The 23,196-nt window shown below is 39.7% G+C and overlaps 1 protein-coding gene across 3 annotated transcripts in view; it reads left to right on the top strand.

The window, feature by feature from the left end:
* The window catches only part of umodl1 (uromodulin-like 1), a 32,853-nt gene extending 22,049 nt beyond the window's left edge, over positions 1-10,804 (top strand). For all 3 annotated transcript variants that reach the window (XM_041800737.1, XM_041800736.1, XM_041800735.1), the window contains exons 10-17: positions 11-236; positions 867-1,004; positions 1,090-2,429; positions 2,550-2,710; positions 4,168-4,404; positions 4,952-5,108; positions 5,223-5,307; positions 9,088-10,804. In XM_041800737.1, coding sequence (XP_041656671.1) covers positions 11-236; positions 867-1,004; positions 1,090-2,429; positions 2,550-2,710; positions 4,168-4,404; positions 4,952-5,108; positions 5,223-5,307; positions 9,088-9,275 — 2,532 coding nt within the window. In that variant the 3' untranslated portion in view covers positions 9,276-10,804. The remainder of the gene's footprint in view (positions 1-10; positions 237-866; positions 1,005-1,089; positions 2,430-2,549; positions 2,711-4,167; positions 4,405-4,951; positions 5,109-5,222; positions 5,308-9,087) is intronic.
* The last annotated feature ends 12,392 nt before the right edge of the window (positions 10,805-23,196 follow it).

Below are 23,196 nucleotides of genomic sequence, written 5' to 3'. Positions count from 1 at the left end.
TCACCGACAGATCTACCAGTTACTCTCTGATGAGCTGAGGGCCATGGTGGATTCGGGCCAGGTGAGAATCGAGATCAGAGGTTTCTCTCCAGGGAGTGTGGTGGTCAACTTCACCGTCATCTACACCCTGAGTCAGAGCCAGAACATCAGTAATATTAATATGCCCAGAGCTGTGCTTGACTCCTTGATAAACAGCACCAAATACACAGTGGACACAAACAGCACAGGGATCAGTGGTACGTCTCCCTTTTTCTTCTCTATCCTGTCTTTAAACAGATTAATGAAACCAGGGCTACACTTGTGATTTGATATCAACTAAAAGACTTTTCCCAATTTGTTTCTTATGATTGGTACCTCCTGGCTTGTGAAACACTTGAATCATGTCCTCTGGGGCTGGGAGTTTGAAAGGCTTAGAGGTTTGTGGAAAAGTTGATGCCACTAAATAGAGTTCTAAGGACATTTATGCAAATCAAGGTTCCAAGTTTTGACAACCTTGGAAAAGACAAAGTCATGTACCTCCCTGAGATCATTGGCAACCCCTAAGGGGTCCCAGACACAAGGTTGGGAACCAATGACCAGTAGTGGTGCCTATAAGACAAGTTATTTATCAATTTCTGAACTGATATGGAACAAATTTGATGAAACATTTGTGATATCCCAAATTTCACAGTGGTGCAACATCATTATTGAGATTGGCTAAACATGAGCAGTATTTAAAACATGAACATGCATCAGGTCAACTGAAACCTAAGAAGAGGCTTAACACTGTTTTGCATCAGAGTAAATATGTGCAAGTCAGAAGCCAACAACATAGTACTTACAAAAACAATTAAACTGTCATACTTCCACACATTTTCTTTTTATAGATTCTGATGAGTGTGATTCAGGGGACAATGACTGTTCCCAGTGGGCTGTATGCACAAACACCTGGGCCTCCTACACATGTGTGTGCCTGAGTGGATTCATAGACAAGAACCAGGAAAGGCCTGGACGAGCCTGTGAAGGTACTGTCTCACAATGTAGTGGTGGAAAATTCTGATATTACTTAAGTTATTCTCCCTGAATAAATGAGTGTTTTGTCTTGTGCAGTAATCGCTACAACACAGATGACAACAACACCTGTGACGCCTACAATATTCTCTACAATCAGCACCACTTCTGTCTCTCTATCTACATCTAAACCAGCTACCACTGCAACCACTACTGCAGCAACAGCAAGTACCATTACATCAACAAGTGAAGCAGTCACATTGAGCACACTTGGCTCAACCATGGCTTCAGTCACGCCAACAGCTGTCCAAGTAGTAATCCCTGTACAGACCACCACCTCTGCTCCTGCAACAACTCAAGCTACCCCTAAAACCACGACTGCTGCCCAAACAATGCCCACTTCTATTTCTCCAACCACTACTCCCCCAACAACAACCCCTAAATTCACAACTCCTGCACCTATAACAGTATCTCCCACACGTGAAAGCACGACTCTTGTTCCTAGAACAACCACCTCTGCACCCACAACCACCACTACTGTGCCTACAACCACAACTCCTGTATCGACAACCACCACTTCTGTGCCTTCAACCACCACTCCTGCACCTACGACCAGCACTCCCACATCTACAACCATCACTTCTGTGCCTTCAACCACAACTCCTGCACCTACAACCACAACTCCTGCACCTGCAACCACCATGTCTGTGCCTTCAGCCACGACTCCTGCACCTAAAACCCCTACTCATGCTGCAGCAGCCACAGTTTCTTTCCCTGCAACTACATTTCCTGCACCTATGTCCACCACCTCTGCAACAGCAACCACCATTCCTGCATCAAAAACAACCCTGAAAACCACCATGATTGCCCCAGCCACAACCCTCAAATTGACAACTACCACAGGTGCTTCTATAACAACCGCTATTCCTGCAACCACTACTGCTACCCCATCAGCCACTACTGAGGCACAAGAAACCACCATTACACCTTTAACCACCACCCCTATTGTGACAGTGACAAAAAAGATCCAAGAAACCACCACTGAAGTTCCTAAAATTACCACTACTGCCGCCAAAACCACCACTACTGCCCCTAAAACAACCACTTCTCCACCTAAAACCACCACAACCAAGCCTAAAACTACCACTCAGCCAAAGGCATCCAAGACTTTCACATCTACAACCAGCTCCACTACCACTGCTATAACCAACACTTCTACCCTTAGTACTACCACTATTGCCTCTACACGTGGCGCTATCTCGGTGCAGTGTAGAGTTGCTGCCATCACTGTGACTGTTTCCAGAGAATTCCTCAAGAGCACAAACATCGAGGCGGTTGCTCTGTACTTGGGCTCACCTGAATGTGGCGTCAATGGAGGCAATGAAACCCACGCAGAGCTGACTATTGCTTGGGATGAGTGTCTCACCAGGCTTGTGCATGTGAGTTGGTAGACTTTTGCTAACTCTGTGTCATAGACACTATTATTTCCAGAATTATTTCACAGAAATGTTTCAATACCTCTCAGTCTAACCCACGCTGTTTACGCTATTTTTTTTTAGAATGAAACCTTCTACACTGCATCTGTGACTCTGTTCAACTCCATGGACCCATACACGTCATCTAGCGGAGAAGTGGAGGTTCCCAAAATACGACTGGAAGTTCCCATAATGTGTACCTACATGAAGAGCATGCTTATCTCAGCTGACTTTGGCTCAATGGGGTATGACTCACATGATGTCAGGTTAACTGAGCTTTAGCATTTATCAGGATAGCCTCAGAGCAGTTGAAGCACACTTAAAAAATATGATAGACTGATACTGAACTTTTGCAATGTTACATAATTTAAGCAGTAGTTATTAAAAATGTAACTACTCTGCAGATAAAACCACCTCTACTTTGAACACTGTCTCTGAAATTCTCAGTTGTAGAAAGTTCTTAACATTTTTAGGGATCCTTTTAGTATGAGACTATGTTAGCCCTCATCTTTTTAATGTTTGATATGTAGTAGGCAGGTTACTCTTTAGCTAAGAATATAGACTGGGACATATCTAAAAAGTTGTAACTTCACCTCTATCAATAAGTTTGAAAAAAACACTTTGCTGCCTTAGTTTGGTAGTTTAAACTAGTGATGCACGATAAGTATTTTTTAGAACCGATAAAGATAACCGATAATTTGCTACTTTTAATTTTTGGTCAGCCCTACACATGGGGTTAAAAATTAGTTACATGTAAAATAGAAGCATGGCAATTTGGTAAGATTTATGCTGTTTAAGAAACCTTTAATGTAGGTCTGCACACAGCTACTCTTGAATGTGCATGTTTGTATTCAACTATGCTTCGACCACCTTCAGGTACAGTGGGGTCCCAGGTCTCTTGCACCTTTATTTTGGGGGCCGTGTGCTCAAAAATTTGAGAGATCCTTGTCTAGAGCAGTGGTTCTCAGCTGGTCTAGACTCAGGGCCCATCCCCACCTCTTTGATGAGAAATTGTGACCCAGATTTTTCTTAATTCAACCAGTTCAATAAACAATAATGCATTTTGGACCTGGTCTTCTTGGTGGCTTCACAACGCACCTTAGTCCTGTGTTCCCTAAAAGAGAACCCATGTTTCATGTATTTTCTGGCATATTTTTGTCACACTCTGCGAAGATGCAAGCATAATATCAAACTTTACACGTCTTCTTTTGTTTTAAATTGCTGAGCCTGCGTTAGCTACCTACCACCTCCCTATTCCTCTCTATAAATAACTTAAAACTTTAGACTGTAGCTCCAACTTTTCTTATTCCCTTGATGCACTGAAAATGGCTCTGCAACCCACTTTTGGGTCCTGAGCCTAGAGCAATATAGGCTGAAATTGCTTGTATTTGCTGCATGCATAAAGACGGTATAGTCTCACAGAGGCTACAATGTCACTGCAACCGCACAACATTGACCTTTGACCTTAAAAGTCTAACACTGTGTGTTTAAACTCATTAAGTAACCTGTTACTTATCTAAGTCTCCGTTTGTTGCCTGGGATCTGGTTTCCCCCTAGAACTAGGCCATAACACCCCATGTAAAACACACTGGGATTGTTCTCAGACCATATTAACAAGATATACTTGTTAATTACTGAGCTGACTTATTTTTAGGCTTTTCATCAGTTTGTGACTCAAGTTTTTCCTCTCACCTTTCTCCAGGTATGACATGATCAAAGATATCATCATGGGCTCGGGGTCGTTCCAGGTGACAGTGCAGCTGATGAACGGCACAGTGCCTCTCCCACACAACTACAGCATGTCGTCTGAGGAGGATTTGGTGGTGGAGGTCAGCCTGAACACCTCATCAGAGCAGATTAAAGTGGTCATCAGCAAATGCTGGGCCACACCCACCCCTAATCCAGGAGACACCTTCAGCCACACCTTCCTGGAGAACAGGTCTGCCTCTACCTGTGGCTCTGTCACTATTTCTGTTACTGCTAGTGTTTCAACCGTGGGGCCACGATTTGCAGTTGTATTTGTTAGATTCCAAAGCTTGTGAGGATCTTTTGGTTACCTCAGCTTTGGTGCCCCTGTTTCTGCAGCTTGCTGTCATTTTCTGTTGTCAGTCTGCACAGACTTGTTCTGATAAAGAGAAAGTAGTGTAATTCATGGACACTTTCTGAAGTTGTTCCATGGTCCCAGTTCTGAATCTGAAAGATACAGCAGTAGTTTCTGATAACCTAAATTTAAAGCAATAAAAAAGACAACCATGAATACCAGGCAGTTCCATCCATCCATGGTTTCTTATTGCAGACAGAAGTAGTCCAAACAGCAGCTGAGTCAGACAGTTGTTTCTTAATTATTACATTATTTTGGATATTTTGGGGGATTTTCATTTAGCTGTCAGTTTCATCACAGTGTTCAGCCATATTAGATCTAAACAAACACTGAAAATAGAACATGCTGCGTCAGTTTCTCACTTCCTCATTCTCTGTCTCCTCAGCTGCTCTCTGAACTCTTACACCAAAGTGCTGATGAACGGGAACTCCAGCATATCGCGAGTGTCTGTCAGGATTTTCTCTGTGGTTGACCTGAAAATCATCTATCTGCACTGCCAGGTCCAGATCTGTGTGCAGATCGGATCAGACACCTGTGTGCCTGTTAGTACAAAATATCTTAATAATTAGATGCAACTTTTCGGCTTCTTTAGAACGGATCTTAAATGACAGGTCTTTAACTCATCTCTCTTTTATGTTTGCTCGTGTTTTCATCAGGACTGCCTACAAAGAACAGCTCGGTCCTTTAACATGATAGGAACAGCTTTGGGGACCTCTGGGCCTGTGCTGAGGTCAGATGAAGGTGAGTACTTTTACACAGAAGTAGAACTACAGCCTGGCAGTTATACACTATATGGACAAAAGTATTTGGCCACACTTATTAATTATTGAACTCAGGTGTTTCAATCAGATCCGTTGCCACTGGTGTATAAAATCAAGCTCCTAGCCATGCGATCTTGATTTATAAACATTTTTGATTCACAATGGGTCATTCTGAAGAGCGTGGTTCCTTGATGGATGCTACCTTTGCACTAACACGGTTTGTAAATTTCATCCCTGCTGGATATTCCACAGGTGGCTGTAAGTGATATTATTAGAAAGTGACAGCGTTTAGGATCAACAGCAACCTAGCCATGAGGCAGAAGATCATATAAAATCACAGAGCAGGGTCAAAGACTGCTAAGGGGCATAGTGAGTAAAATTTACCAACCCTCTGCTGATTCTATATCTGAAGAGTTCTGAACTTTCACTGGCATTAATGTAAGCACCAAACTGTGCAGGAGGAGCAACATGCAATGGGTTTCCATGGCCGAGCAGCTGCATGCAAGCCTCGAATCACCAAGTCCAATGCCAAGCATTGGATGGAGTGGTGTAAAGCACAATGACACTGGACTGTGGAGCAATGGAAATGTGTTCAGGACAGTGACTGCCCTGAACACATCCACCAACTGGGAAGTTTGGTGGAGGAGGGATAATAGTATGGGGCTGCTTTTCAGGCCTTGGGCTAGGCCAAAGGTAAACGTAATGTTTTGAAAAATTTTCTATATTAACAAAGTGAATTGGATTACAGTCCCTGTTGGTGTAATGGCCAGGCAGCTGAATACTTTTGTCCATAAAGTGTATCTGCAGTGGTAAACTGTATACAGTCTGATAAAGATCTCCATTAGAAGATGAAAATGTTCGAGCTGCATGCCTCTCAGCTCCAAAAAAAGTGATATATTCAGCTATAGTAACAATGACACTTAAGTTCCTACTCTCTGCTGACAAGCCCACCAGAGAGGAACAGCTGCTACGTTTTTAGCTTCCATTATAAACTTGAGCATGTTTCAAAATTCGAGCAGGCCATCTATCTGCTGTGTTACGGCAGCCCTGTTATATCAGCCTGGTGGTGGGGAACAGTTGAGTAGCTTTGATGGAAAGTTATTTCAACAGCAGGGATACAGCTCAATCAGGAGAAACATATTGATACGAAAAACAAATAGTTTATTACAACAGAAGACTTGGAGATGTGTCTTTACAGAAGGTTGTTGGCACTCTATGGGGAGTGTTAATTTTCGTCAACTAAAAATATGACTAAAAATGTTCGTCGACAGCCTTTTCTCCATGACAAAAACTAGACCAAGACTAACCAAAGATAGTTCCTTGATGACTAAAAGTAACAAAAAAAAAAGTTGAGTTTTCACCGAGGTGACTAAAACTAGACTAAAATTTAATGTTGTTTTTGTCAGACATTAAAAAGCCATGATACTTCCCCACTGTGGATAAATCATTCAAAAAACAATGCATCCTGTAACTCTTTTGTCTTTTAGCTGTAGAAAGCAGGGACTCCAGGTTTGGCAGAGTGCATAAAACACACCACCATGATTTGGTACCAGATTTAGGCAAGAAAATAAATGCTTGGACTAAAAGTAAAGACTAAAATGTGAGGACTTTATATGGAATAAAACTAGACTAAAATCTTTTGGAGTTTTTGTCCATTAAAACTGGACTAAAACTAAAAAGGGTAGAAATGATTAAAACGTGACTAAAAAAAAAAAGGCATTCAATCAAAAAACTAAGACTAATATTATAAATAGCTGCCAAAATTAACACTTCTATGGGCTAACTGATTTAGGATGGATACATTTTGCAGAGAAAATGACCCAGTGAGTCCAGACACGAAGAGGGCTGAATGATTTTTGGAACATTCTAATTGCAATTTTTATACCCACATATTGTGATTTGATATGCAGTTATTTCTGAAGTTCCTCATCTTATGTTACCGCCAACATATAACTTATTGTGCTGATCTTGACTCGTACCACAAATCAGATACAAGAAAAATGTACAAAAATGAAAAAAGTAGTTTTTTTTTTTCATAAATGATTGCAGGATGTGTAATGTCAACCATCTCTGCTGCAAAAAAAAGAGGTGTCAACTGGTATTTTGGCACAAATTTCAGCTTTAAGAAATATTGACCTTATGAGATTTGAAAATTGCAGCAGGCCATATTTGTCAGGGGTTTCAGGAAAAACTCAAAATGGAGGGCCCAAATGCAGATAAAACAAAAGGATTTAATTAACAAACAAACAAAAGAACTACTTACAGCTAAACCCTAGGAATCAAAACTCAAAAGTCCATAAAACAAAACAAAACAAAACAAAATCCACTGGGAGCATGAGGAAGCACGAGGAGTAACAAGCACGGGGAAGACATATGCAATAAACCGACACAGACACAGGGAGACACAGAGCTTATATACACAGGGAGTGATTAACAATGGCAGACAGGTGTGGACAATCAGACACAGGTGAAACTGGTGAAGGATAATCAAAGTGGAGGGAAACTCAGGCAGGAAGCAAAACTGGAATAACACACAAGGGAAGGCAACTACAAAATAAAACAGGAAACATGGGACCTAACACAAGAAGCACACAAGGACTCAAAACTGAACACAAGAAGCAAAAGTACAGAAACACTGAAAACACAGGAGGATACAAAGAACCAAGGAGTGAAACTCAAACACAGGGAGTAAAACTAAACATGAGACATAGGAATTAACCAAACATGAAACACAGGGAATGTAAAACTAACATGAAGCAGGGAATTACTAAACATGAAACACGAGGAGTAAAACTAGACATGAAACAAGGAATAACTAGACATAAAATACAAGGAGTAACTAAACATAAAACACAGGGAATAACCTAAACATGAAGCACAGAGAATAACTAGACATGAAATACAAGGAGTGATAAAACATAAAACACAAGAAGTAACTAAATACTAGAAACAGGAAAATACTACACCAGAAACACGAGGGCTAAAGAAAACTCCTAATAAAGTCCAAACCTAATACAAGATCAAACTAGAAATCACAGAATTCACAAAGGATGACCATAGGAAAACTCAGAAACATAATAAATCAAAACCTGGATCATGACAATATTGGGATTTAATCTAATTTGTGATTAATTACCCAGCCCTAGACATGAGTGGTGACACTAGATTTACTGAGTTCAGATAGAAGATGAGTTGATGGCGGATGATTCTGTGAGACGTCACTGTGATGGGGAGGTGGAGGGTTGTGTGAAATGTCAATACAAAGGAATTGAAGTCAGAGAAAGACTCAATTGAACTAAAGACAAGATACTGCTGATTAATACCCTGATTAATGGATAAATAATGAGTGAAAAGATCCCTAATCTCTATTATGCATATGCTTGTTTTAGGAGTCTACATATTTCAGCTATCAGACCCAAAAGAAGAGCGATAATGCATAACTATTTAAGATGCTTTAGCTACTCATTTCTTTATTATGTGCTTCATCCTCAGTTCTCCTGATGTCTCATGTTTTTTAGTGATTCATGGCCATGATCTAATGTAGTACACAAAGGGAACATGCAATGATAGTCAAACAATAAAAGCAAACTAACTTAAGTAAAACAAATGCCACTTAAAAAAACACTGGACATTCTTCTAAGTTTAACTCTGCATGAACAGATCTTTCACACTCTATTTGCTTCAAACCATTGCTCTAGACACATCAAACCCCATACCTGTGTTTTTGTCCTCTGCCTTTACCCTGATTTTGTTCTTGCAGATTCCTTTGAGGAGGAGTTTAACACTCTTCACATTGTCGGACTGGCCTGTCTTGGAATTGGCGTCTCGCTCTTCTTCATCATCGGTTTCGTCTGCCTCTTTTACTACCAGAGGAACCGAATCGGACACTACAATTTCAGCGTCAAACCCAAGCAGGAGAATTTCACCTACCTGGTCTTCAACACCTAGAGGTGCTGTAACACACAGACACTGAGGAGGTTCTGGCAGCAGCAGACACATTGAGCCACTGGGGGGCGCTGTTGCATTATTCACATATTTCTCTTTACAGAACATGCACATCTTTGCACATTAAACAGATAATAAAGCACAGATTATATTTATACTGAACCTTCCCCTCCACATGCAGTATATTTATGATACTTCAGTGATAGATCAGCAAACACAAGGATACAAATAAAGAGTCTGTGACATTTCCTAAATGGTGAAGAGCAAACATTAATAAATGTGACAGATTTAGATATCAAAGTTTTTATTTTTTCTATCTAGAAACACTCTATAAAGATCATACAATATCTACAGTGTATTATGGGGGCATTTACAGGGTATTTAAAGCATTCTTAAAGTTTAATGATGATACTCAAACATGCATTATGCTCTCTGTGAACTTAAACTACAGATGTGAAGTTTTATAGATGTTAGTTATAACACATAGTTATATATCTAACAGATCGTCTTATGAAAAACTCCTAACTGGTTATAAACTTGAGACTTTCTCTTGGTACTTATGACTTCTCATGATTTACCTCAGCAAACATCAGCACTAGAAAGAACTTATATTGTACTAGTTAAAGCATGAAGTCTTAAAAGGTATCATGTTATTGTGTGCAGTGCAAGTAAAGTTAAGTTCAGATTGATGCATCCATAAAAATGAAGGATCCAATATGATGTTTTATTATTAGTGGTAAGTAAAGTATGATGGAGTGATATCTCATAAGTGATTATCATGATGATAATATTTAATATTAGGAGGTATCTATTTGATTTGTTCATACAGACCTTAGAAAGTTAAAAGCCCACCTTTGTTCCCAGAGGTGTGAGTCCAGAGACGAACCTGTTGTTTCTCCTTGTGTTTGCGTCTAGCTGGGTTACAAGTGTTCTGTACCTATAATCAAGAATCATTAGTAACATCAAGACTGATGACCTGTGGTCAGAACAAAACCGTCCGCGCATTGAGTCTACAATGTTTTAATAAGTGCAGATTTAACTCTCTAGGTGTATTGGTTTAATTAGTGACCATGGTAATTGGTGACTTTTAGCCAACTGCTTTCGTAGATTCTGTTACAGCAGCTGATAAAAACAGAAGTGCTCACGAATGTCTCATAATGTGAATTTGATATTATACAGAAATGGACACACTCGGCTTAAAGTCACCAGTTTACACAGTCGATGGTTGAACTAAATCACTGATCTTATTTTCATTACTTTAACGGGTTTGAAAGGAACTCTTCATGATCAGACAAATTCCCCTTATTTGATAAACACTCACCAGCCACCTTATAAGTTACTAGGGTTGGGAATCATTAGTGGACCCACAATACGATATTATCACAATACTTGGGTCACAATTTGATATTATTGCGATATTAAACATTTTAAAATACAGTTAGTATTGCGATACTTTATGTTGCGTTATATTGCAATCTATACCATTTTTTCAACTGTTTGGCTGATTTGGCATTAGGGCTGGGCAATTAATCGCAAATTAGATTAAATCGCAATTTGACATTCTGCAATTTTCAAATCGCAGATAGTGCAATATTTCTTTAACCTGAAAAGAGTCAAAATAACCAATTTGATACAATCTTTTTTCTTTTTTATGCTTTACACATTATTCAAACATTCAAGTGTCTTTTATTTTTTGACAAAAATCCTACTTTTCTTCCTTACATATTTTATTTCATCAAAATGCGATTAATATGAGAAAATATCACCCCCTTTAATATAGCAATTGGCTATATGAGCCAAAATCACAGTAAGATATCTTTTTCTAATTTTTTTATCTCTTGTTTAACTTATCTAATATTGTGCTTGTTATCATATAGAATAATTTCTTGCTTATGTTTGTTAAACAACATAAAATGAGGAACCTAAATAATCGCATATTAAATTGCAATTTTGCGCAGAAAAAAATATTGCAGGTAGATTATTTTTACAAATTGTTCAGCCATATTTAGCATTATTCTTGCGATCATGCTTGTCATATTTCCACTGTACTATTTTCATGTTGCACTTCTTGCAAATCTCATATGTCATGTCCATCTTATTCGTGTCCTGCTTGCATCTGGCCACAGCAGTCCTCTGCCCATACTTCTACGCTTTAGTTGCTCATCAGATCTTTATTTTCTGAACATGATCGCACTGTTATGGAAGAGGAAAATCATGATGTGACGCTCAATGTAAATCAAAGTAAATGTAGTCATAGAGGCAAAAAACAAGAGTGGAGCTGATATCAGTGTCTATGTTAGTGTCATGGAGAGAGCAAGAGAGCAACTTGGATGAGCTGTCCTGGCTGTTGACACCCATTGAAGTCTAGGTCCTGATATTTATGCCTGGTCTGATCCTCATTATATCCCAATGTCTCTGTGATCACCTGAACACTTAATGGCTACATGCAAACATGATCTTTTTTTTTTTTTTTTCTTTTTATGTATACCTTGTAAAGCATGGAGTTAAGCACGTAGCTTTAAAAAAGACAGACTTGTGTGATTCACGCCATCCGGGGATATTAAAAGCAAGTATTTATCTCTTGAGTCTGCATTAGGGCTGTCACGGTATCAGATTTTCACTTTATGATTATCATGGGCAAGAAATGTCACAATAACGATATTATCATGATATCAATAAAAATTTTAAATAATAATGGGACAATTAATCAAATTTATCTCTAACTTTATTTATGTTGTGTTCTCTCTTTTGGTAGATGAATTACACTCAAAATACCTGTCTAAGGAGGTACTGCAGCTGCTGTGTCATTACGGAGGGTCATATTTCTTAAAAAAATGCAGAAACATCAATAATAAGGTTTTTATTTATTCTGTATCATGTGCTTTTAAGCTTTTTAAAGTAAAAAAAAACATCTGATTTGGGGTTTATTTCAGTTTGGCAACAAGAATGAAATTTCCATGTTGTGATCAGCAGGGTCAATCTGTTTATCAAAATGCAAGATAGGTCTTTTTACATTTATCAGTTATCAGAAATAATGTACTTTCACCAGAGTTAAAGATTCTGGGCTTTTGAGAAAACATCAGGGGCATAGACCCCACAAGCCACCCCATGGCTCCACCTCTGACTTATAAACTTATCCACCACACAGGATTTACATATCATAATGCCAAAACAGTGTCAGAAATGTAGGGTTATAAACACATTAGGAAATAATTAATTACAGACATATTTTAAGAGCAGCTGCAGCAGTTTTTTAATGAGAGTTTTCCTGTTAGCTCTAATAATAGAACCAAGTTAGATGGATGCGTTGGGATCAGGTCTGAATTTAATTTTTGCCTGTACTAAAATTGTTTAAGATCGTAAACAAGGTCCAGTCTAATTTCTTTAAATGCGCACTATTGAACGCAATATTATAATTTCTTAACCTAAATGCAGCTTCTGTCATTCCGTGTTTGACGTGAATGGTCAGACTTTAGGAGGAATTGGATGCGCATGTTGTGGGTGCAAGTGGGAGGGAGGGATGACACACGCACCAGCAGGTGTTCATGATCAGGAAATCAGGGGGAATGGGCAGGTAGGGTGTTAGCTGTCCGACGCAGGGCTCTATCTCTACATCCTGTCTGTTAAGCACTGTGTGAACGAGGAAAGAGAAAACTTGTTTTTCTCTAAACATCTTGCTGGGCTCCCAGTGTGCGTCTGCCGCGGGTGCGCATGGAGAGAGAGAGCAGTGAAGTGAGTCTGGACGGTTTCATGAACGAGGGGTGCAAAAGTTAGAGAAGTGCAGGAGTTGATGATCTATTACATTGATGGACTTATTAAAAATGTTCAGGGCTCGTGACGGTGCTGGAATAGCACTGGATCATTTACACGATATTATCATGCACATTTGTAACATGATATTGAAATTTTGTTTTTTAATGCCACTGTTATCTTCAATACCGGTATACCGCGACAGCCCTAGCTCAAATTAATAGGAAAAAATGCCGAATTATTCAGCAAGCTCCGAGGGTTTAAAGGACTTGAGTTGAGGTTGAATGAAAAATCTCAAGAGCTGGAGAAGGCAGAAGGAAAACTCAAGGACAAGGAATTCTACATCAGACAACTGGAGATGAACTTAAAATGTCAAAAGAACCGTCAGAGCAGAAAATTGTAGATCTCCAAAAGACATGCAGGAAATTGCAGGATGAAGTGCAACATGAGACGACGCTGAGGGTGCAAGCGGAGCAAATGCTTCTGAAGGAACGGATGGAGATGAGGGAGCGTGAGGCATATGTGACTGCAAAACAGATGGAGCTTTTTCAGGACCGGAGGTGGCCGCCTTGAAACGACCCTTTACAGACTTCCAGGAGGTAACCAAGAAGCCACGCCCCCTTGAGCTTGTGAGCTTCTATTTTACATCATCCAAGGCCACTTGGCAGTATATACCTGGCAGTGCTGCTGTTTAGCATAGTTGTAGACTACCCACAATTCTAGAGTGTAAGAGCAATGGCAGAAGACCTTTTACTTTCAATTATGTGACCTTTTTCAACAGCCATTCACGATGAATATAGAGTAAAACAAAAGGTGTTGCTCACGTGTGAGCCAACTTATGGATGCACTAGAAAGTGAAATGCGCAATGTGCTCAAATTCATAGGAAAAAAAAATGCCAAATTATTCAGCAGGCTCCAAGGGTTTCAAGGACTTGATTTGAAGTTGAACAAAAACAACTCAAGAGCTGGAGAAGGCAGAGGGAAAACTCAAGGAGGCGTGAGGCTTATGTGACTGCAAAACAGATGGAGCTTTTTCAGGACTGGAGGTGGCCGCCTTGAAACGACCCTTTACAGACCTCCAGGAGGTAACCAAGAAGCCACGCCCCCTTGAGCTTGTGAGCTTCTGTTTTACATCATCCAAGGCCGCTAGTCAGTATATACCTGGCAGTGCTGCTGTTTAGCGTAGTTGTAGACTACCCACAATTCTTGAGTGTAAGAGCAATGGCCGAAGAAATTTTACTATCATTTACGTGACCATTTTCAACAGCTGTTCACAATGAGTATAGAAGAAAATAAAAGGTGTTGCTCACATGTGAGCCAACTTATGGATGCACTAAAAAGTGAAAAGCACAAAGTGTTGAACTCTGCATATGTAAAGAAAACTCACAAGATAAATCCTTGGAGAGAATATTTCTGGGTGGTGAGATTGACATAATACAGAGATATTGTTTCTGTTTCTGAACCTGTTTCATGTCTTCTGCTGAGAGACACCTGCTGAGTAATGCCAGCACTGCCGTTGTTGTCTCTGTCCACTGTCTCTGCCTTTGTCCACTATTGTATTTTACTGGGAAACAAAGTGTTCCTAAACAGTACACCTTTATCTGGGAATATTTAGGCGGTTGCTGTCGGTTGCTGTGGTTGTGTGGTTGCCAGGACAGTGTGACAGTGAGTTGTTTTCTGGTTTTTAATCTGTGTATGAGCTTCGTTCAACAGACGTGTATCGAACGGATGCTGTACGAATACAGGTACCTTTATACCCCTACCACAGAGTGTCGCATCTTCATGATTTTGTCTTCACTACCAGTGTGATCATGTTGGTGATATTTAGATTTGATGGGTGACAAATGCATAGAAATAGTATGGGAAGAGGATTACTGTGGGCAGATGACCTCACACTACCCAGAGATAGTGTCGACTAAGATATGGCAGCCTCCTGTTGAGTTCAAATTTCAATTCAATCAAGTTTTTAGTTATATATATATATATATATATATGAGGCAAATATCTATGCAATAAGGGGAATTTATCTGATCATGTAGGGTTCCTTTAAACAAAGACTTGTTGTGTTTTTAGGAATTTCAGTCCACTATAAAATCATAAGTAGTCTTTCTAATCCTAGAATTTAGGCAACATATGCTTTTCCGGGTTTTGCTCTTGCACCCTGTAATAATTAGGGCTGCATGGTAGATGAGTGGGTAGCACTGTTGCCATACAGCAAGAATGTTCTGGTTTGAATTTCGGTCAGACAGGGCCCTTCTTTGCAGAGTTTGCATGTTTTCCCTGCGCACAGGTGGGTTAGGTTTTTTGGCCATAGGTATGACAGTGCCTGCTGGTTTGTCTCTGTGTGTCAGCCCTGTGGTTGACTTGCGACCAGTCCAGGGTGAACCCCGCTTCTCGCTCAGTGACAGCTGGGATAGACTCCAGCCCCCTCTCGACCCTGACCAGGATAAACGGTGTAGAAAATTAATGGATGGGTTTTCTCCAGGTTCCCTGGCTTCCTCCCAGAGTCCAGAAACATGCTCTCATTGGTGATGCTAAATTGCCCATAGATGTCAGTTAGGGAGTTAGAGTGTTTGGCTCTTTATGTCAGCCCTCTGATTTACAGACAACCAGTCCAGGGTGAAGCCCAACCTCTCACCTATTGACAGCTGGGATTGGCTCTAGTACACTGCGACCCTGAACAGGATAAGTAGAGTAGATAATGGACCTTGCAGTGGTTTAACGTAAACACATCAGACTTTACTTACCAACAACACTGAAACATAAAGCACTGTAGATGTGGCTTTCATAGAAAGACTTACTTCTTAAAACTGAGACAAAGATCTTTATAGAAGCATTAAAAGATGAAAACACTGGAAAGAAAATGCACCAAACTGACCTCAGATTGTAGGAAATACACATAAATACCCACTGACTTTAAAGAATGTTTCTCTACATGTTTGGTAACAGAATATGTAATAGAATGAGTTTGCACTAAACCAGCTTGTTTTGCATATTTCTGCATAAATGGTGATGTTTTTATGGTGAAATATGGTCGTGAAATAGACAATCTGCAGTACTGTTGAAGCACAGTGATCACTTTATTTTCTTTTAGCTGCTATTTTTCTAAGATTTATCCTTTTTTTATGTATTTGTAATCTGTGTTGCATGTGTTGAATATATCTCCTGTTCTTATTTGAACAAACTTCTGTGTGGTTAGTGTTGTGACAGTAAATAAATGTTCAGTTTGGACACATGGGGGTGCTGCTTGCACATTTTTTCCATTTACAAATAAGGTAAGATGGCTTCCACCTTCACAGAGATGTTTACAGTGTTTACAGAGGAATGAAAAGTTGAGGTGATGATAAAAGGAGAAGTAGTGATGAACAGCCGCGTTTTTCGCCTCATTTTGACAGGCTGGAAGGACGTGGGTGGGCATGCAGCCTAGATTTAATTAGAGTTAAGGAAAGAGCTGCCCTTCTCAGCCGAGCAGACCTAAACAAGAGGTTTCCCAGCACACTTCACCCACAATCCCACACTGTTGACAGTAGGGTCATAAAAGCAGCACCAGGTCCGATGGCGAGGCTCTGAATACTAAACAGGAGAGGCTTTTCTCTCTTTGAGAGGTGCTCCCCGGAGACCTGCGGCGAAGGACGGCTTACAACCATCTGGAGGGGCTGCAGATGCCCCGCCTCCTCATTAACCCATTCGGCCTCACCGGCTGAGGCCTGGCAACCCGTCACTATGGCAACAGCACGGTGCAGGGATGGAGTGAGGGAGGGTGAGCAACCAGGATCAAAGAGGAGTGAAAGAGCGGGGAATAATTAAAGTTTAAAGCATGAAATTGGCTGAAATGTGTATGTAATAACAATTTCAAACATTTGGTTTTATTTGCAGGTTCCCCAGGTTTCAGGATTCTTTTGGTCTCATTGTGCAGCCATCCCATCACAATAGGTTGGAAAAAAACAGTAATAAGCAGGTTGTTTCATTATTTATAGCCTCCTCATGCTGACAGAGGGGCCATAACTAGCTGTAATCTCATTGTTAAACACATGAAACAAGCAGGGGGGTGATTCCTGCATTCATAAATCAGACAGAGGAGGATTAGGAGGGGTGCACAGGAGGAGAAATGACTTTTCCACTCAATGTCTTTATCCCAGAAAGCAGCACAGACACTTCCTCCTAATGTCTGCAATATGATCTTTCTCCTTCCTCTCTCCTCCTCCTCCTCCTCCTCCTCCATCTCTGTGCTCATCCAGGTCAGGTGGTGCAGAGAAACGCTCATTCATCATCATTTATGTGTGCCCTCACTAACACTGGTCATTACTATTTAAATACCCTGATTGTGTTTTTATGAAGAGACCTCATGACATCCAATCTGTATACAGCGTCTCTGGAGGGTTATAAATTCTCACGCACTCTTCATCTTACTTTTGCAGTCAGTTACTGAAATTCATTCATATCTGTTGCTAAAGTGCATTTATTGAATTTTAACACCTTGGAATGAGGTTTTTGTTTGACTTGTTATTTGGCAGCTGAAATTTTCCATGTTTTTTTTTTTTTTTTCAAAGGTGTATTTTCAGTAAATTAAAACACAGTTTGCATGTGTAAAAAAAGCCAAAACAGACACATTTCTTCCACTTCTGTACAGTGCTGTGCAAAAATATTTGCCCCTTCCAGATTTCTTTTTTTTATGTTGCATTTTTGTCACATTAAAATGTTTCAGATCATCAAACAAATTTTAATAGTGGACAAAGATAACTTTTCACATAGGGCCAGGGAATTTATTCAGGTTATCTTTGTCTAATATCAAAATTAGTTTGATGACCTGAAGCATGTGTGACAGATACTTTTTCACGGCACAGTATTTCTGCTGACGCTGGAGAGGTCTGATGTTGCTTCCAGGGATTCCTCCCTTCTTAAATCTAAAACTGTTTAAAGCTGGGGTGTCAAACTCAATCACAGTAGGGGCTGGATTCTGGATACAGGACTAACCTGAGGGCCTAACAGGGTCACCTTTTTAACCATAAACTGTCAACCTTGTTTCACTGGTAATAAAATATGAAAAAACAACAACAACTTAGCACTGATGATAAAAGATTCTGACATTTAAAAAGTTGATGATGAAATTAAGTCAGAATATGATTCAAAATTTTAAATTGTGAGTCTAAACGGTTAACTATGGGATTATGAAGTCAACGTTTGTAGTTGAAAATATGAGGTAAAATACAAAATAATTGGTTAAAAAGGTCAAAATATCACTAAAAAGTTTGAATTATGAATCTTAAAGATCAAATTATTATGCTCAAAGTATGAAATAAAAAGTCAGTGTCCTAAGTTTGAGCCTAATTGTGAGATGCAAAATTTAAAATATGAAATTAAAACACAAATTAATTTTTTTTCCAACATTCCTGACTTCTCCTCCAACTATTTTTACTCCTTTATCAGATTTTGTGACTTAACAAGAATATCTTAAATCATCAAGGATAAGTTCACATTTTTGTACTTAAGGAAATCTGCAGACCTCATACTGATGGGCCAGTTTTAACAGAAATATGAGATCATCTTGTGGGCTGCAGTTTGTCACCTGTGGTTTTAAGAGTTTTGTAATAAAATAACAGAAATAGAAATATGAGCTTTTGGAATAAACATTTTTCTTTATAATATAAACTGTGAGTGTGTTTACATGCACATTGTTAAATTAATCATTACCTGACACCTGAAGTTATCTGATTACTGAATTTTTCTTGTAAACAACATGACTTGGTATGCTTTATCAGATGAGACCGTTATCAGATAAGCACATGTACCTTTCTGCCCAATAATCCGTTTTATTCTGTGCATGCATACCAGTTAATCTGATTTATTTAATCTGATTACATCTGAGTGAAGTACACAGTGGAACAAAAAGAACAAAAGGAGAAGAAACAGTAAGAGCTTAGGAAATCAGCAATTTTGGAGTAAAACTGAAACCAATTTATTATCATTCTTTCTTGTGTTTTAAATTCACACTAAGGGTGAGGCATTTACATGACCATAAGGACAGAAAAATTAGACAGTTACTGTTTTCTTTCCACTTATGCTGTAGAGGAGGGTTCCTTCATGATCTGAGAGAGAAAATGAATGAATATTTATTTGATTGTCTTTATTTGTCAGTAAAATGTTAAACATGCTCGCATTGATAGGTATCCATTTATAGCCTTTACATTATGTTTGATAGATATTGTGTGTTAATGGAAATTGCATTTAAAAGAAACTGAAGTAAAAAAAATTGATAAAAGGTGACAAGGGTGCTGGTTTAGCTCAGTGGGTAGAGTTGGCGCCCATAAACAGAGGTTGTAGTCCTCAACGCACCCGCTTGGTGATTGATTTCTGGTCTCTGTGCTTTTTGGTGCGTCTTCCCCCATTTTCTCTCCTCATTTTTTATGTCCCTCTTTCAGCTGTCATATCCAAATAAAGGCAAATTCATGTTTTGTTTTTTTTTTGGATTTATTTTTGGGCTTTTCATGCCTTTAATTGATAGGGAAGGACAATGATAGACTCAGAAATGGGGGAGAGAGTGGGGAGAGACATGGGGCAAAGGGCCTCAGGCTGGATGCGAACCCAACCCGCTGCGTGCATGGGTAGCGTCTTGGACTGCTAGGCCATCTGCATGCCCAGCAAATTCATGTTTAAACAAATTTGTAATAAAATTATTACATCAAAACAAAAAAAGGCAAGATGAGTGAATAAATCTGACTTCACCTGTTCATTTTTCTAAAGGCCTAATAAACAGAAATGTCTTAGCCCTAAATTTATGAGCCCACAGTTACATCAGACCTCAGCTTGTTCCACAGGCAGGGAGCATAACAACAAAAAGCTGCCTCTCCTTCTGGCTGACAAAGCTGCATCAGTCTCTTTCAAGTGCTCTCTATGTGTTTATTTACTATAGCAGCCCCCAACATGGCTGCTGTGCCCAACAATGCAACGCTACGTGACACAGGTTCCCAAGCCCTATCATAATGGCATTAGCCTCCAGAAATTTCAGTGAGCATTGCCCCTTTAACAGTATGATCCCCATTGAATTCGTCCAAGTAGCAATCCTATGGAGCATTGTGCTCCACCCACATCTGCTGCTTACTTGCCTTTTTTTAATAGTCTTTTCAGTAAAACCGAATGCCTTAAGGTTTAGGTACAATTTAGTAAATCAGCATTTAATTTTTGTGGATGAATTTCACGTATCAAGAGAGAAAAGCTGTTTTAAAAGGGCTGACATATTCCAACTCCAGTGGAGCAGTGGACATTACTGATATCTTGCTTCTCCTGTTACTCCTGTGTGCCTTCTGTGTTTGCACACTGCCCTGCAGTCTCATCTCCTTAAATGGGCATAAAAGGGGCATTTCTCCATGCTAATTAGGAGAAACATGCACATGCTTCCAGGTTATGAGCACCTGAAATTCATCAACTTAAGAACACAGGTGTGAACAGTTCAGCAGTTTAAGGACTCATCATGAATCCCATGTAGGTTTCTGTTTTTAAGAACAAATTTAAGAACAATCTTAGGAAGATATTGGTGAATGAGGCCAGCTTTGATCGTGTAAACATGTTATAGTAAAGCTGGTATGATGTTGATCCACTCCCCTGGCTCTTTACTGTGTGGGTTTTTAAACAATTTGTGGGTTTTTCATGAAGACGTCTGACTAGATGATTAAGACTGACTGACTGAGTGTTATGCCCCGCCCCCCCACTCCTCGTTAAAGACAACAGTCTGCACAGAAATATGAATCACTGAAATCTTGACTAGATATCTGAAGCAGTCGGCTCAAACACTCAATAACAGAGAGGAAACGCAAGAAGAAACTTGGATGAGGAAACCACTTCACCACATGAAACCCTCTAACCAGCTGCTCGATTTGTTCTTGTATGGGGTGCTGAGTTCTCCTTTCTGCATGCACTGAGATATTAGACATAAATAAAAAATGAGAGCCTGCATTAATGGAGCCCCCCAATAAAAGTGGCCAAAAATTGCATCTGAAAGTGCCTTTTGTGCTTTTCTAGGAATAGAGGCAATTCATCACTCTCACTTTCTTGCCAACTTGGACTAATGACAGCTAAACAGATTCAGCTCTTGTGTTTGTTCAGAAAATGGTCAAACTATATTATATGTTTTTTAAAAACTTTTTTTATAGAGTATTAATGCCATACACAAAAGTGCCATAATCTTTCAAGAGCTAAAAGCTTATCCTAAATGTCTGGTCAGATTTTTAATTAAATCTCATTTTAATTTTTGATCAGATAGTTTCTGATTTATATGTTAAAGGAAACCTTGAGCTTTTGTCTATTTTTGCCGTGCAGATGTCCTGATTTTCAGCCTCCATGCATGTTGATATTGTGTAAAAGTCCTCTCCCACATGCCTGAAACATGTACATCAACAAAGTAGCTTATCCTAGTTGCAGTGTAGGACTCCTAGTTGTCAGTTTTAAACTAAACCCATCCAAATTAGTGCAACATAGTGATGATATTGCCATCATTGTTTCTTCTTTTCTTCTCATGTTACCAACAGAAATATTTAAATGCTAGGGATGCTACACATGAAAAGCAAGATGGCTGTCGTGTTTTGCACAGAGGAGAGGCTTCCGTCTAGTTATTCTACCATAAAGCCCAGAGATCCTGTCCCATCTCCACACATGATCCCTGGAGCTCAGCCAGAGTCACCATCAGGTTCTTGGTAATCTCTCTTGCTAAGGCCCTTCTCCCCTGATTGCTCAGTTTGGCTGGCTGACCAGCTCTTGGAAGAGTCCTGGTTGTGCCAAACTTCTTCCATTTGAGAATTATGGAGACCACTGTGCTCTTGGGAACCTTCAGTCCAGCAGATTTTTTTTTTGTCTCTGAGTCCTGCAAGCAGGTCCTTTGACCTCACGGCTGTTGTTGCTCTGATATGCATTTTCAGGACTTCTATGCAGAGGTGTGTGCCTTTCCAAATCATGTCTTATCAATGTATTGGCTGACTGCTGGGGTCAGCCCTACACATGAGTCTGTATGTGACTGACTGTCTGACTGGGTAACTGAGTGAGCAACTATACTTTCAGAGCCTCACAGAGTTGTGTCAGTGGAGGAGTAGTGACATCTAATGGCAGTTCATTAAGCGTTGGGAATGCTGTTTGGACCAATCAGAGTTGATTGCTGAGAGCGAGGCAGTAGCTATGGGTGGGGTTTAGTTGTACTCAGAGCTGTTTGCTATGGCTTTCTCCAGTGAGATGATTAGGTCAGATATAGTGTAGTTTTTTACCAGAACTTGAATGCATTTCTACATGAAATAAAGCATAAAAACAACTCTAAAAGCTTTCATGATGGGACAATTGTTTTTGCTCTTCTGATGCCCTGCTTTGGCATGAGTTTGTGATAGTTAAGGGTGGGGTTTGCAGGTGTATCCAATGGCTGCTGTTGCAGTAGCTGTTAGCTGAGATGTAGCTGTCGGAAAGTGGCAGTTCAATCAGAACATTTCTTTTTTAAAACAAGGACAAAGAGCCAAACCAAAAGGCTTTTCCTGACAGAGAAGACATTTTTGCTCGTTTCCTAACCGGCCATGGCATCAATTTTATTTACAGAGAAGCTCTGCCGTTAACAATCAACCACAGCTACAACCTGCCAGCTTCAGAGAAACGCATGTGTAAAATGCCATTTGGTCTTGTCGCTCTCTGGGCCATCATGATTGTGACAGACAAACCTTTTTCCAGTCCCCATCAGAGGATTTTTTAAAAAGTTCTGCCCTTTCCAAACACTATGAGGACTTTTCCAGATGAATGTGAAATACATCCAAAACAGTCAATCTGGTGTGTCAGGTTGCCTCTCCCTTGTCCGGCATTTCAACAGTCACCCTAGATAGGTGTGGTCAGCCATTCACTAGTTTTTAACCTGGTCTTGTTTTACCACATGTGGACTCCAGTCAAAGTGTAGAAACATCTCAGCAATGGCAATGAAATGGGAGGAACCTGAGCTTAATTTCAAGTGTTAATTCAAAGGGTCTGAATGCTTGCGTTAATGTGATATTTCAGATTTTTTATTTTCATAAATTTGAAAAAAAAGAAAAAATAAAACTAAAAAAAAAAAAAAAGTTTTCTCTTTGCCGTGATACTGAGTACTCAGTACTGGGGTACTGAGTGTTGCTTAATGAGAATAAAAATGAATTTAATCAACTGTAGCATCAGGCTGCAA

This window comes from Cheilinus undulatus, linkage group 12 (assembly GCF_018320785.1).
Source record: "Cheilinus undulatus linkage group 12, ASM1832078v1, whole genome shotgun sequence".
Taxonomy (NCBI): domain Eukaryota; kingdom Metazoa; phylum Chordata; class Actinopteri; order Labriformes; family Labridae; genus Cheilinus; species Cheilinus undulatus.
The sequence above is the reverse complement of the archived record's forward strand: the minus strand, read 5'-3'. Positions and strand labels throughout refer to the sequence as shown.